The 14,225-nt window shown below is 41.6% G+C and overlaps 1 protein-coding gene across 1 annotated transcript in view; it reads left to right on the top strand.

Annotated features, from left to right (window-relative positions):
* Positions 1-217: 217 nt before the first annotated feature.
* The window catches only part of SASH1 (SAM and SH3 domain containing 1), a 166,133-nt gene continuing 152,125 nt past the window's right edge, over positions 218-14,225 (top strand). Inside the window, exon 1 of the mRNA XM_023528327.1 lies at positions 218-1,272. Within this exon, the coding sequence (XP_023384095.1) occupies positions 1,153-1,272 (120 nt within the window). The 5' untranslated portion in view covers positions 218-1,152. The remainder of the gene's footprint in view (positions 1,273-14,225) is intronic.

The following is a 14,225-nucleotide window of genomic DNA, read 5'->3' as shown; positions in this document are numbered from 1 at the left end:
AAGCATCACAAAAGGGGAAATACCTCCACGGGGCTATTTCCTTCATAAAATAAATCTGTCATGGATCTTGTCCTTGGAAAAACACACACAGGGCCCCAAGTGTGGATTGGCTAAATGGCTACAGCCATAACATTTAGTTTTGAAAATGGCCCTTCCCTATGTCCTTGCTGTAAGGGAACCGTTAAAACCCAAAGCTCATTTCCCTTAATTAGTTGGAACCCCTAGCAGTGCATGGCGTTGTGGGCGCGCAGGAACCAAAATGTCCCCACTCATAATGAAAACGATACAAACAATGGCTCGTGCCCAAGCTTTCACACTTGTTTTTCAACCAAGTCTTGGCTGACAGAGGCAAGAGTTGTAATTCCTTAGGTCGCTTGACTTCCCGAGGGGCGAGGTGTGGATTGTCACGACTCTGACTACTTGTGAACTCTTTCGGCAGGAGCAGCTTAAAGATGAACTTTCTCGGGTTTCTGTGACCAAAATGTTTCGTTGAACAGCGTGATTGGAAGCTTGTGGCTGCGGGAGACCGCAGCGCGGCTGCTCTTTCAACAGGCGATTTGTTCTCCTGTCTGTGGCTCATTTCCATGCAAAGAGCCTGACATCAGAGCACCTTTTGTTGCTAAACGCTTTTCTTTAGCTTCGAGGGGAGAGAGTCATGTGGAGCTGGAAGAGCTCATTTTGAAGAGAGGGGTCCCGGGAAGTTCCTTCCAGGTTCCAGAGGCACCGCGGTCACCCCTGCGCGGCCCTGCCCAGACTTGCTGGCAGAAATGAGTCGCGTGCCTTAGTGAGTCGGTCCCCGTCACAGGAAGAAACGCCTCTGCAGCAGGTTTCATTGCTTCTGGGCTGCCAGAAATCCCCGCCGTGACACTCAGTGGTGCGAACTCTGCCTTCTGCTACCCAGTGGCGGTGCTGAGCCCGGGTGGGAAAGTTTCTGGAGTTGTCAGGCGCGCAGCCCGCCGCCACCTAGAGTCTGGGGTGCGGGCGCCTGCGAGGGGCCCCCGCAGGATCGCCGGGGCTGCGGGGGGATGTGGCGCGGGGGCGCGGCTCGGTGACGCAGCAGGCGGGGACCCGGCGCCGGGGGCCGAGCGCGCGCTGGTGCGGGGCGAGGGTACCCCAGCTCCGGGACGCACGGCCCGCGTGCGGGACGCAGCCATGGAGGACGCGGGAGCAGCCGGCCCGGTACCAGAGCCGCAGCCCGCGCCGGAGCCCGAGACGGCCGCCAGCATGTCGGAGGCGTTCTCCCGGCTCTGGGCCGATGTGATGGGCATCCTGGTGAGTCACCTGGAGCAGGGGAGGCGCGGGAAGGGACGATCGCGGGCCCGCCGAGCAGGGCAGCCCCTCTGCGACCGAGGACTCCCTTGGCGCGCGCCGACTTGGCAAGCCCGCTCCACGGAGTCGTCCTTCTCTGGCTCCAGTTCTTGGGGGGTTAAATACACACGGCATAGGATTTCAAACCCTCATTAAAAAATAACCAGCCACAGATCACATCAAAGATATATTTTAAACAATCAGGTGATAGTCAGCAGTGTAATCGGGGACACCTGCTGATAAGTTGGTGTGGAAAACGCTGGAAAGAGTCCTTCAGAGAGTAAATGTAAATAAATAATATTTGGCTGGTGTACTTTCACAGTTGGATTTGGGAAGAGGCTGAGGTTAACTGATGTTTATCTCTTCACCATTCGTTGTCTGACCATGAGAGAAAAACAACCATGCCCTTACTCAGAACCACCAAAAAAGTTTACTTAGTCTGTTTGCAGTTTTTCAGCTTGAAGAATGACAGGATATTTGTTGTTATATGTTTGGGACTAAAAACAATGGGACTTATTTTGCTAAATCTGTCTTGTCATGTATTTTGAAATGTCCAGTAACGTTTTTCAAACCGCCCATGGATTTGGCATAATTTCTGAAAAATAGTTCTTCTGCACAGAGGAAGAAGCTTTAACTTGTTCAGAGTTGTATGCCTGGGGGTTTAAGATTTGCTGTGGTGGAGATGGCAGGCAGGTAGCCTGGAATGAGCTGGGTGGGGGTTATTTACAGTCAGACGTCCTAATCCACGTGTAAAAAGTCAATTTTAGCTTAAAGATTTGGCAGTTGTGTAGATTATCAAAAAGGCTTTAGATTTACTTCAGTAACTTTGAATTTTCAAATAGAAGGTGTAGTTTTTAGAACGAAATTCCTTTGGGAATGATGAACAGTGTACCCCCGTTATCACAGGAACGAAGCTCTTGGCCTTTGCAGTGAGTCCGCCTGGGTCAAATCCCAACTCTCCCATCCACTGACTATATGACCTTGGCCAAGGTTTTCAACCCCTCTGACCTTCAGTTTCATTACCTGAAAAGTGAAGTAAAAGAGCCCTGCTTCTTAGGTTTTCTGAGATTTAGCCACATCGATGTATATATAACACTCTGCATCCTGCCTGGCATATAGTAGTTGCTTAGTAAATTATAGCTTGCTTTTTTTTTTTTTTCCCCTACAAATAGTCCTGTGTCTCAGTTTTGCTAGCCTAGGTACCAGTTAAGCCATTTCCAGGTGTCCATTGGTATTCATGATTATCACTGTACAGAGAACCAGGGAAGATTGTCAAAAGTTTCTGTCTGCTCATTTCACGTGCCAATATTTTTTAAATGGATATTTTTAAAATGTAAAACCTCCTGTCTTTGCATTTTCTGAACATTACTGATGAATATGGTCCTCTAGTGAAAATCCAGAAAACTCAATGAACATTTTAAAGTCGTGGTGGTAGATTGTTTTGTAAGTTCCTACAAGCAGGAACCTTATCTTATTTCTTGCTGTGATCTCGCTCTGTAAATGATCGGTCACTGACAAAATGGGTTTGGTAGCATTACATTGCATCCCTTCCCTAGGGCATGGGCTGGCCAGGGCATGGTTGGAGGGACTCACTTACATGAAGGTGTGGGACAAGGTTGTTTAGAGGAGAGGCTGGGCAGGTGGCACTTTGCAAAGATTTGCTCTCCTTTGCCTAGCAGATTCCAGCGCTGTTGGGTTAGCTGCAGCCGAGTGTTCTTTGGCTGAGTTAAGAGATGGGGTGCGGCTCCAGAAGCTCAGACCTGTTAAAGGGCCGCTGCAGGAGGAAAGAAAATATGTACTTCTTACAGAACTCGTTCATTGCGAGGCTGGAAAGAACAGGAAAGTTGTCTCAAATAGGTTGTTACCTTACATTTTCTCATTTTTTGTACAGTCTTATTTTCCTTTGGGGTAAACTTGGACATCAGGATTTTCCCTTATTACTAAATTCAGAAAAAGACATCGGTTACCTCTCCTTTGTACGTGCCTGGAGAAAGCCAGCAGGTTAAAAAGAAGGATCTCTATTCTGTTAGCAAGCTGTCATCGAAATGTTTATAAAAAACTGCATCTTCGGGGAAATATATCAAGACCCTGACAGTTAGTTGCCTTTCTCTGTTCTTACTGAGATAAAAGACAACACTTCCTTCATTTAGTATTTAAAATAAGGGATTTTGCAGTCTATCGGCCTAGACAGGTGAAGTGACTTGACCAATGACACAAATACTTCGTTGGTGGTAGTGTCAGACTGCACCCCAGTTCTCTGACTGCCACCAGTCAGGAGCCTGATGCCATGATACTTCATGGTTAACTGTCACAGATCGACTTGGTAGAAATGCAGTTATATCCAGTATTTTAGGAAAATGCTATTTGAAAGATTCTTTTTCCATACTGAATATGAGGGGAGTAGAAGTAGTGGGCGATCAGACATCTAAACATACTTAAAAGATTTCAGGCACACTTGCTACTTTATTAGATTCTTCCGGGTATAAAAATCAAACCTCAAGGCCTTTTAGGTTAAAACTATTTTAGGCAAGTGAGCACAGTTCCCAGTTCCGAGTGCAGAACTGCGAGAGGCACCGGGCATCTGCCCCCAGGGTTCTCAGAGTCCCCAGAATTTTGTTGGTTCTAACCCTGGGAAGGGTATTGCCCCAGAGGCATAGATCTTGATAAATATGATGGTTGTTTGAGTTTATTAGGACACATTTTGCGTTTAAATCAATTCAGGCCTGCACACTTCCACACCAGGTAGTTGCTTTTAGATAACTGTTACCAAAATGCTTAGAGAAGAAATAATGGTATAATTTATGGCGTAAAAAATATTTGAGCAGTGCTTGAATGAATAGATGTTATTAAGTGGATATGTAAATAGAGACTTAAGAGAAAATGAACTTGTGGAAATGCTAGAAACACTATCAATTGTGAATGCCTGGAGAGCAGGATCAGTATTCTGCTCATTTTTCTATTTCCAGAGCCTAGAATGATTGGGTGTTGAGAACATGGTTTTACTGAATAATAATAATAATAACAATAATAATAATAATAATAACAACAATAATAATAAAAAAAAAGTATGTACTTCGTAAATGCAAGAGCCACCACAAAATACAGTTCTGTGAAGACTCATGTATGGGCTATCATGGGGTACATTATGGACATTAACAAATTGTGCTCATGCTGGAGCTACCACTTGAGCAGTTTCATCATGCAAACTAAAATCCTGGCACTTCCACTAGAAAAGGTAATGGCAAATTTCGAAATGTTCGTAAACCCTGAGCAATTAAACGATGGCGTTCTTGTGAAGTGGGCTATTTGGTTCTCTAACTCTGCAACATGTGGTCTGCCTGGGTTTTCAAAGCATGTCACCTTTCACCATGACATGCTTAGGTTTTTGCTGAGAAGTACAAAATGAGTTAGAATCCTGTGGGATTTTACTTTTATCCTTACTCCACGTTGCAGACACATTTCTTTCTCTCTCTTTTTTTTTTTTTTTTGGTGGGGGAGGGTAGATGTTTTTAAGAGTAGGAATTGCTAAGGTTATTAGATGTGGTTAGATATGGCAGGTCAGTTTTTCAGCACTGATTATCCATTTGCTAAATTATGATGTTTCTTAAGTTTTTCCTCCAGAATTTAAGTTCCTCTTAAAGCTGAGCCAGGTTTTTAAAGCTACTTGCGAACTGGGAAGGGAGAGGAAGAGAATTAGTTAGTGCCTATTGTTTGCAAGATCCTGCAGGAGGTACCTCCCCTAGCCTTATATTTCCTCTGTTCCCTGCTCTGTTCCTACAGTTTACACCCATTTCCTAGCAATGCTTAGAGAATATCCATTGTATAACTATATTCTGGACCTTCCCCTTACTCTGAATCCTTTGCCATCTGCGGAAAAGTATATAGGAGGCTTCGGTTCCCAAACTTGAGGTTTATCCTGTTTTGCTATTTGTTGTAGTCGTTTTTTTTTTTTTTTAAAGACTCTCCTTTGCTTTGTTTTAGGCAAAGTGAGGGGGAGGGGAGAGGTTAGTGAGATCCCTAGGGAGCTTTTAAAATGCAAACTCCTTTGAAAGCAGTAATTTACATATTCTTTGGGTGATGTCTTACCTTCTGCCCATCTGCTAAGGAGTTCACAATTTTAAGTTTTGGAATTGGAGAGTCAGTCCGGGTTTCAAATATTCTGACTTCATCTTGATTTTATGTTCCCTTTAGCCAGCCCAAAGCCTTTCTAAGTGGAGAAGCTGCAGGATGACATAGCAGAGGAATTGTAGAGACCTTGGAAGTGAGCCCTCGGCGCCCTCATTTATAGAGGCGGAATGGAAGGCCTGAGGGGAGCGGAGTAGGGCCAGAGTAGTTAAACCTTTCATAATTCTGGCTGGGGTCGCTAAATCTCTTGCTGTCTAAGGAGACCTCTGCCCTGACGTGACCTTTCATGCTCTCCTTCTCCCCCTTTCTGCCTCTATTTCCCATTCTCTACCTTGTAATCCTTCCCTCCTCTATCTGACTTGTTATCAACATCCTGTTTTTCCTCCTTTACTCCAACTTCGGATGATTGAATTCAGCTACACCGGGAGGAGAAGGAGGCAGGTGCTGATGGTACTGAGTCCCATGCTGGGCTGGGCCTTTCCCATATTTGATCCTCTCATGTGACCAGTGAGCATTATTCTCCCCCTTTGACAGTAGAGAGGTAAACATGTCTGTCCTGAATCACACAGATAGGAAACAGAGGAGCTGGGATTTGGATCATGTCCTGTTTCTCTGAAATTAATTCCCAGTTGTAATTTTATAGTTCATTTTTTTACATATCGAGACATTTGCTGTCAACCAATTTTTGCTTAAGCTATTGAGTTAAGTACTAGCTGCACATACCACTGACTTCCAGAAGGATGTAGTTTTGTAGTCCCACTAACCCTCCTATGAATACCCAGTCCCAGAGTGCAATAGGCCGAGCGCCCCAAGGTGGGGGGAGCAGTGTGGACAGGGAGCCAGAAGCACATGGTGGGGGGCGGCGTAGTACATGGCGGGGGCTGCGGGTCAGTGGTGCACAGGGAGTCCAGTTCCCAGAAATGCCGTTTGATTTGGACACTGGCAGTGATTATGGTGTCCCTGAGAGGTATTCTCCTGAGGGTTAAGGAGGAAGGAATGGAGGAAGGGCCTTCTGGGCAGAGCCAAAGTGAATAAAGACGGAAAAACACAGGGAACTGAAGTAAGGACCAGGTCATGAGTGCTGAGGTAGCTGGAATCATTCTGTAGGCTCCAGTGAGAAGTCATTGCAGAATTTTCAACTGGCACGTGACACGATCACTTCTGTATTTTAGAAAAGTAACGTTTGTGGGTGATGAGTGGGTGATGAATTTGGATGGGGACCACTTTAGTGATCCAGGCAAGAGGAGATGAGAGCCCGGACTGAATGTTGATGAAACATCAGTTATCTATCATCTGGCTTCCATTAGGTCTAATATTTTACTCAGTATCTGTAAGTAATTAAGGATGGCTCATGGTAACCTTCTTCTGATGATTCTTTTAAGCTCAAGTAGGTTGGGTTAAGGCAAGAGAATTTTAGAGTGTTCTAGTCTTGTGATTTTTTTCATTTATCTATCTAGACACGAATGTATGTACACACATCTGTTGTTTACCTATTTCCCTATACTGGAGGGAATGATGTGGTTCCTTAAAGAGGGGAATTCTTATTTATGTCATTGTCTACACAGTGCTGTAGCTCAATGATCTGCAATTCCATCTTTTAAAAGCTAGTTCTGGAGCACAGCAAAGTAGGGGGAAGTATTCAGTTGTGCAAACTGATTCCTAAGCAAATGTGTATTTTGCAAAAGATATCACAGCAAAACCTATAACTAGTAGTTTATTTAATGAATCCTTTTCAAAGTGGTTTGTGCTTTGGATTTACCCATCACAATCCCACTGTGATAGCTGACGTGCTTACCCATGGTTTCCACACATTCTTTTCATACAGTAGTAATAAAATTGATCTCAAAATAGTGAATTTAAGTGGATAAAGACTAAGGCTCTAAGAATTATCTATACCGTTTAATACCAGTGAATATAGACTAAAACTATAAGAATTAACCAAACCTTCATACTAATTTCGAGGTAAAATATTAATTTTCTTTTGGTAACAAGACCTAAAAATGATGGGTCCCTTCCTTCCTTATTAGCTTTGCTCCTAGCCAGCTGTTTAGTGTCCCTTCTTTTCTTACCTAAAATGTCTCACTGGGTAACATTAATTCTTTATGAGGCGAGATGCTTCATAGAGATAACCTATCTTGTATTTTTTCTTGCATGTCAAGTCATGTAATAGTGATGACTCCAGCGTGGAGACTGGGTACCCAGACATTATGGTATCTGTGTGACTCAGAACACAAAAGCTTGGAATGAGATAGGTTTTCTTCTCTGTAATCAGTATTCTTTCTTTTCTGAAGGGCTCTTCTGTTGTCTTTCACCCTTCTAAGATGATTGGTGAAAACATCAGTATATTTGTATTTATAATGCATGCTCTTAAGACTATTGTGCCATGTTCCATAGAGATACATTGTAGTTTTCTTTGGTGTCAATGACGCATATTTGATTTATAGTTGATTTTGATGCTTTATCCACTGTTTTTTAAGTCTGAGTTTACAGCGTGTAGTGAGTGAGGAAGATCCATTGCTCTGCCTGGTTGTGGCTTCATTCTCTCTCCTGGCATGAAGATAATAGTGGAAATAAAAGTGAAAGAAAAATAAATGCATGTAATTGTCATTTAAACTAAAAGTGTCATCGAGGAGCAGAATTTAAAACAAAATCTTGGAGTATATCTTTGAGCCCTAGGTACTTTTAAAATTTATCCTAGTTAATTTTGTGGACTGTAATACTTTTGCCTAGACGTCATATAAGCCAAAAACTTTTTTTTCCACTAGAGCTAAAAGAAAATATTTATAGGCTTTTTTTGGGTGCTTTAAAAAAATAGAGTATTTCCATATTAAGTTATTGTAGAAGAAAGTAATATTCTAGTTTTAAGAATAAATATCTTTGCTATAGGCTTACATCCATTTTAAAGACCTCACTTAAAATAAACCATTAACAATTTTATAAATGTCCTTGTGGAGAAATGGCCAGGGTTAAAAAAATATTTTTAAAATGAAAACAACAATGAGATACTGCTACAAACCTACACAAGGGCCAGAATCTACTGACGACATCAAATGCTGAAGAAGATTTGATTAGAGCAACAGGAACTCTTGTTCAGTGCTGGGGTCAGTGAAAAATAGCACAGCTATTTAGAAGATAGCTTGGTGATTTATTATAAAATTAAACATACTCTTACCATCTGGTCCATCTCTTTGGTATTTAGGCCAAGGAGCTGAAAACTTAGTTCCACAAAAAAACCTGCACACAGATATTTATAGCAGCTCTATTCATAATTGCCTAAACCTGAGAGCAACCAAGGTGTTTCAGTAGGTGAATGGTTAAATAAACTGTGGTCCATCCAGACAATGGAATATCATTCAATGCTAAAAAGAAATGAGCTGTCAAGCCATCAGAAGCCCTGGAGGAAACATCAATGCCTTTTACTAAGTGAAAGAAGACAATCTGAGAAAGTTTCTGATTCTGACTGTTGCTATAAGAAATATCCAAACCTGTAGAGAATTTCTGAGTCTATTGGAGCCAAACTGAGGACATATGCTGGGGAGAAAGATCTCAAATGCTCCAGAGAACGACGTTTATATTAAGGAGAGGACGTAAGAAAGATTTGAGGTGGGAGAAAGCAAGGTGAGGATTGGAATACTGGGTAGTTATATACTCTCATGCTTTAGAAGGAGGAGGTCTGATAGCATAGTCACATATTAAAAGGAGGGGTCTGAAAAGAGGCATTTCAAAGGTGTGTTAACCTAGATGCCTAGATGCATAGAAGCAATGGGCAGGGCTTGCTTGAGGCAAAGGCAAACAAACCTTTACTAAAGTTACATGCCTGGGGCCAGATGCTCCACTCGGACCTGCCCAGTTAGGAATTTATGATCAGATTACCCTGTGAGATTACCCTCTGTAGAATCTTTTTTCATCCACATGACTTTATGACATTTTGGAAAAGGCAAAACAATGGAGATAAATGAAAAGGTCAGTGGTTGCCAGGGGTTAAAGGGTTAGTGGAACACATAGTATTTTTTAATGATGGTTATAAGTCATGAGCTGCGCAAGACCATAGAGTGTACAACACGGAGAGTGGACTAAAATGTAAACTTTGGATGTGGGTGATTGTGATATATCAATGTAGGTTCATTAGTTCTTAAAAAAGTACCACTCTGGTGGATACGATAGATTTTTTTTCAGCACTACTAAGCCATTCTTCAGTTCTCATCAGCCATTGACCAGGTGTTTCACAAATTAAGGGCTCAGCCCCAAAGTTGGCCCCCACTTCAGATGCCAATCTCAAGTCCAGGTTGTTACCTGTGCTTCTGAGCGACTGTCTATAAATCATAAGTTCCCATAACCCCCTCCTTGGATTTGATTAATGTGCTAGAGTGGCTCATAGTATTCAGGAGACCAATTTACTTACTAGGTCAACCAGCTTACTTATTAGATTGCTGGTTTATTGTAAAGGGATAAAACTCAGGGAAGAGATGCATTAAGGTATGTGGGAAGGAACACAGAGCTTCCATATCTTTTGGGACGCCACTCTCCTCAAATCTCCGTGTGTTCTGCAACCCAGAAGCTCTGGGACCTCTGTCCTTTTGGGGTTTTATGGAGGATTTTTAATGTAGGCATGATCGATTAGATCAAATCATTAGCCATTAGTGTTTGAATTCAATCTCCAGCCCCTCTCCCTTCTCTGGAGGTGAGGTTGGGAGTTGAACTGAAAGTTTCTACCCTCTAATCACTTCACTTTTTTAGTGAGCTGTCATTTACATCCCGAAGCTATCAAGGGGGCTCACTCTAAGTCACCTTTAAAAGCATAAATTCACGTGTGCTCAAAAGGGAGTCCTAGTGAATGACGAAAGACACTCCTATCACTCAAGAAATTCCTAGAGTTTTAGGAGCCCTGCTGCCAGTACTGGGAGGAAGACCAAGTATGTATTTCTTATTATAAATCACAACATCACAATGGAGGATATTGATAATGGGGGAGGCTATGTATGTGTCGAGTAGGGGATATGTGGGAAATCTCTGTAGCTTCCCCTCAATTTTGCTATGAATCTTAAATTGCTCTAAAAAAAATGAAGTCTTAATAAGAAAATTATTATCTTTTGTTTCAATTAAGTAATATTGACGTAAGAAATATCTAAACCTATAGAGAATTTTTGTAAGAGTTTGAGCCTAACCGACCACATATGCCAGAGAGCAAGATATCAAATGCTCTAGAAAATAACAACAGTTCTGTAGCTTCTTTTATGCATTTGAAATTAAGGAGGAGATGTAAGGAAGATTACACAGAGGAGGAAGAAGCAAGGCTGGGATCGGAATACAGAATGGTTAACAAGATGACTTGCTTTCTTGAGGGTGGTTACAGTTTTATTTCAAAGGTGTGCTAACCTGGATGCACAGAAACAAGGACAGAGCTTGCTTAAGGCAGAGGTAAACTTTAAAAAGTTATATGTCCGGGGTCTGACTACTCACCTTGACCTGCCCAGTTAGGAATTTATGATCAGATCATCCTGCGTGGTTACTTTCAATAGAACCCCCTTTTTTTGTGTGTCCACAATAACAGAACAATTAGAAAAAAAATCAATTAACCATCTCTTAGAAAGTCAAAAGATTGTCTTGTAGATAGAGTAGTTAAGAGCAAAGTAGTTCCGACTGTTTGGGTTCAAATCCTGGCTTCAGTATTTAGTGGACATGTGACCTGGGCAAGGTCCCTACCATTCTGTGCTTTAGTTTCCTCAACTATAAAATGAAGATGCTAACCACCCACATTATCAGGTCTGGTGAGATTAATTGAACCACTAGAATTGTGAATGGCATGTGGTAAGGAAATCATAAATGTTTGATATTATTAACCATTAATTATTGAATCTCCTTTAGTTAGAGTGTGAATTAATTTCCCTTCACCTTCATCTTTATGTGGAGGGATGATCTGCTTCTACATGTCCAATTTAGGATTGACAGCAACTATTGATTTAATTTATGTCAAATGCCCTTTTAAAAATATACGACAACAATAAGTGTGTAAATTGCTTTAAAGTATTAACCTTCAGGTTACATGTTAGGAATTGAGTGTTAAAAATATTTTTTATACTAAGACTGTATAAAGCTTGTAAATAGGCAAGGTTTTATGGAGGCAAGAAGATATTTGTAATGAAAACATTTTGTTTTAATGGTGTCCGGATAGCTATTTTCAGTTCTCTTGTGACTAAGTAGCACCATAATATGAGCTCTTTTTAATAGCTGACTTATTAGAAACATGTAAAATATTGAAAGCATCCACTTAACTGATGATTTTATTTTTTGAGCGCTAGACTCATGTGAATGTTAGTCATTTTTGTAAAATATTTTCCCAAATTAACCGCCATTTCTGTCAGGGTTGAAAAATATTCATTCTGATCTTTGCATCTTAATTAGGAGTCTTCAGTCTCCAATCAAGAACTTATAAAAGTTTTATATAGTAGTGCCCTACCAGAACCTAAAGCAGCCTGCAGACATCTTTCAGTATGAATATGGTAGGAAAGTGGCATTCGTGTTGGATAGACGAAGAATCGTAAGCTTGTTAATAAATAAATTTGCCACTTTTTTGGCCAATTTTGGGATAACTTCATTATATACCTAAGGAAAACATGAAAGAATTGGAAATCTTTGGGAAAGTGTGTAAAGACCATGAACATTTTATGCTGTCAGGAGAAAACATTTTTAAAGCAGATTTTATCATGAATTAGTTTTATTGAAAACTTTCCATCAAAGCATAGTGTGAGGACGGTCTACTGGGTTAAGTTCATTACTGCCTTTTACAGCATGTCAGCCAGACTTACTACGTAACATGTGGTGACCAGGTGGTAACGTAATGAAAGCTCCTCATAACACTGATGCATGGTAGTGATTTGCCTTGATTAGAGGATTACAAAATTGAGGTTGCATGATGAGCATTAAAGTAAATAAGTGTCAAATAAGTCATAAATGACACAGGGGAGCTAAAGCCCATGCGATGTGACTTTAACGTTAACAAAGAATTATGTACAGAATAGAATGTCAGCTAGTAACCCCCACGTTAACGTTCTATGTGGAAGAACTCTTCAGCTTGTCACTGAAGGGCTGCCCATTCTGAGCTTGTGTCTTCAGAAGGCAGGATGCTCTCCTGTGGTGGAAGAGCTTCCATAGATACTGGGGGTGGGGAGACACAAATAGAACACACTCCTTAAACATTGAGATTTTTAATGATCACATCCCTTCCTTTGAGAAGTACAGCTCTAGAGATGAGACAATAATGTTTACATTGGCATAATTCCTTGCACTTCATGGAGCGTCTTTAAATACATTGACCAGTTTAATACTCTTAAAGCTAATGGAACTTCAGTCTTGTTGGCAGCCATTATTCATTCTTTAACCATGTGAGTGATCTAGGGTTCCTGGTTTCCTTTTCAAACGTACTCACATTTCACTGACCAAATTTCAGTACCTGTAATTCAACAATTGCTGGGGGCCTTTGGGTTTTGCAGATTTTAGGCTCGTAAGTTCGTCTGCTTTATCTGTGAAACACTGAGGTTGTATCTTTGCAGCTGTTTGCAAATGCCCTCCAATGCAGACCAGACCCTGATGGATGTTAGCGCTGCTATTCTTTGAGCAGAGTTTGGGGATAAAGCCAGGAAGTGACTTGCAGTCCGGGTTTTCCCATTTTACACCCAGGCTGCCTGCCTGGTTCATGGGGTCTTAGATGCCATAGTCAGTGTGGCTGGCGTACACTCAAGACTTTGCAGGCTGGCTTCTTCCAAGGAGGGAGAGAGAAACACAAATGTCTGGGATCTCACTGTCTCCAGCTTGCCACAGATTCTAGAATAGCACAATGTTAATTCTCATGACTTTTAGTTTGTACTTCTATTGTGGAAAACAGGAAGGCCCACTTTCGCACTGTTCCCAAAGCGTGGGGACCCTCTCTTGGCGCGTTGTCAAGGTTCTTGATGACAAAGAATTGAGCAAGACATTGAAATACAGCAGAAAAGAAAAGTTTATTAGAAGAGAAAGTACACTTCCAGACATGGAAGCAGGCTTGAGGAAGAGAAGTGTGGCTCAAAAGGCCTGGTAAAGCCTTTGGGGTTTTTATCCCTATTTGCCATGGGTGGTTACTTTTCTTAGAGGGGTGGGCTTCTTTGATGATTGACAACTAAGACTGACAGGACTCAGCAATTCATCATTTGCTTTCTGCGCATGTTCATTCCCAGAATTCAGTTTGTTATAATATTAATGAATTTCTTTTGCATCATATTATAATAATGGTATGATGAGGTTCAGGTGAGTTGAAGGTCGTTGGGGTCTTCATTGCACAGGTGTGAGTGACTGGCTTAAACTGTTACCTAATTCTCTGCTTGTTTTTTGTGGATGTTATTTTTAGCCTGAAAAAAAAACCTGCCTTCTGGCTTGCTTAATTGTGGGTGGGTTAGGGTGGACCCTTTCTAAGATAGGATGACCTCAGTGTCTTTGCAGACAGACGTGAAACCCCCTAACTAACTTTCCTGCCCAGCTCTTTTCTAAGAGCCATAAACCCCCTTATTATTAGTATGGATGTTGAGGGGCGGGAGGTCTCTTCTTCCGTATCTGCTTCTTGCTGAGAAGGGTCGTAGTCCCTGCCTACTGGGGTTTCATGGAGCTGTTTCCCTTTCTGCCTTAGGATGGGGTCTTGGGTTTCCTGCTGAAGTGCCACCTCAGTCTCTAGACAAGAAAAAGAAGATACGACCTGGTTATTAAATCATATATCTATTAATTTCTATTATTGATTTGCCTATTAAGAGAGTAAAGAGAAACAG

Source organism: Pteropus vampyrus, unplaced genomic scaffold, assembly GCF_000151845.1.
Source record: "Pteropus vampyrus isolate Shadow unplaced genomic scaffold, Pvam_2.0 Scaffold24, whole genome shotgun sequence".
In the NCBI taxonomy this organism is placed as follows: Eukaryota; Metazoa; Chordata; class Mammalia; order Chiroptera; family Pteropodidae; genus Pteropus; species Pteropus vampyrus.
The sequence above is the reverse complement of the archived record's forward strand: the minus strand, read 5'-3'. Positions and strand labels throughout refer to the sequence as shown.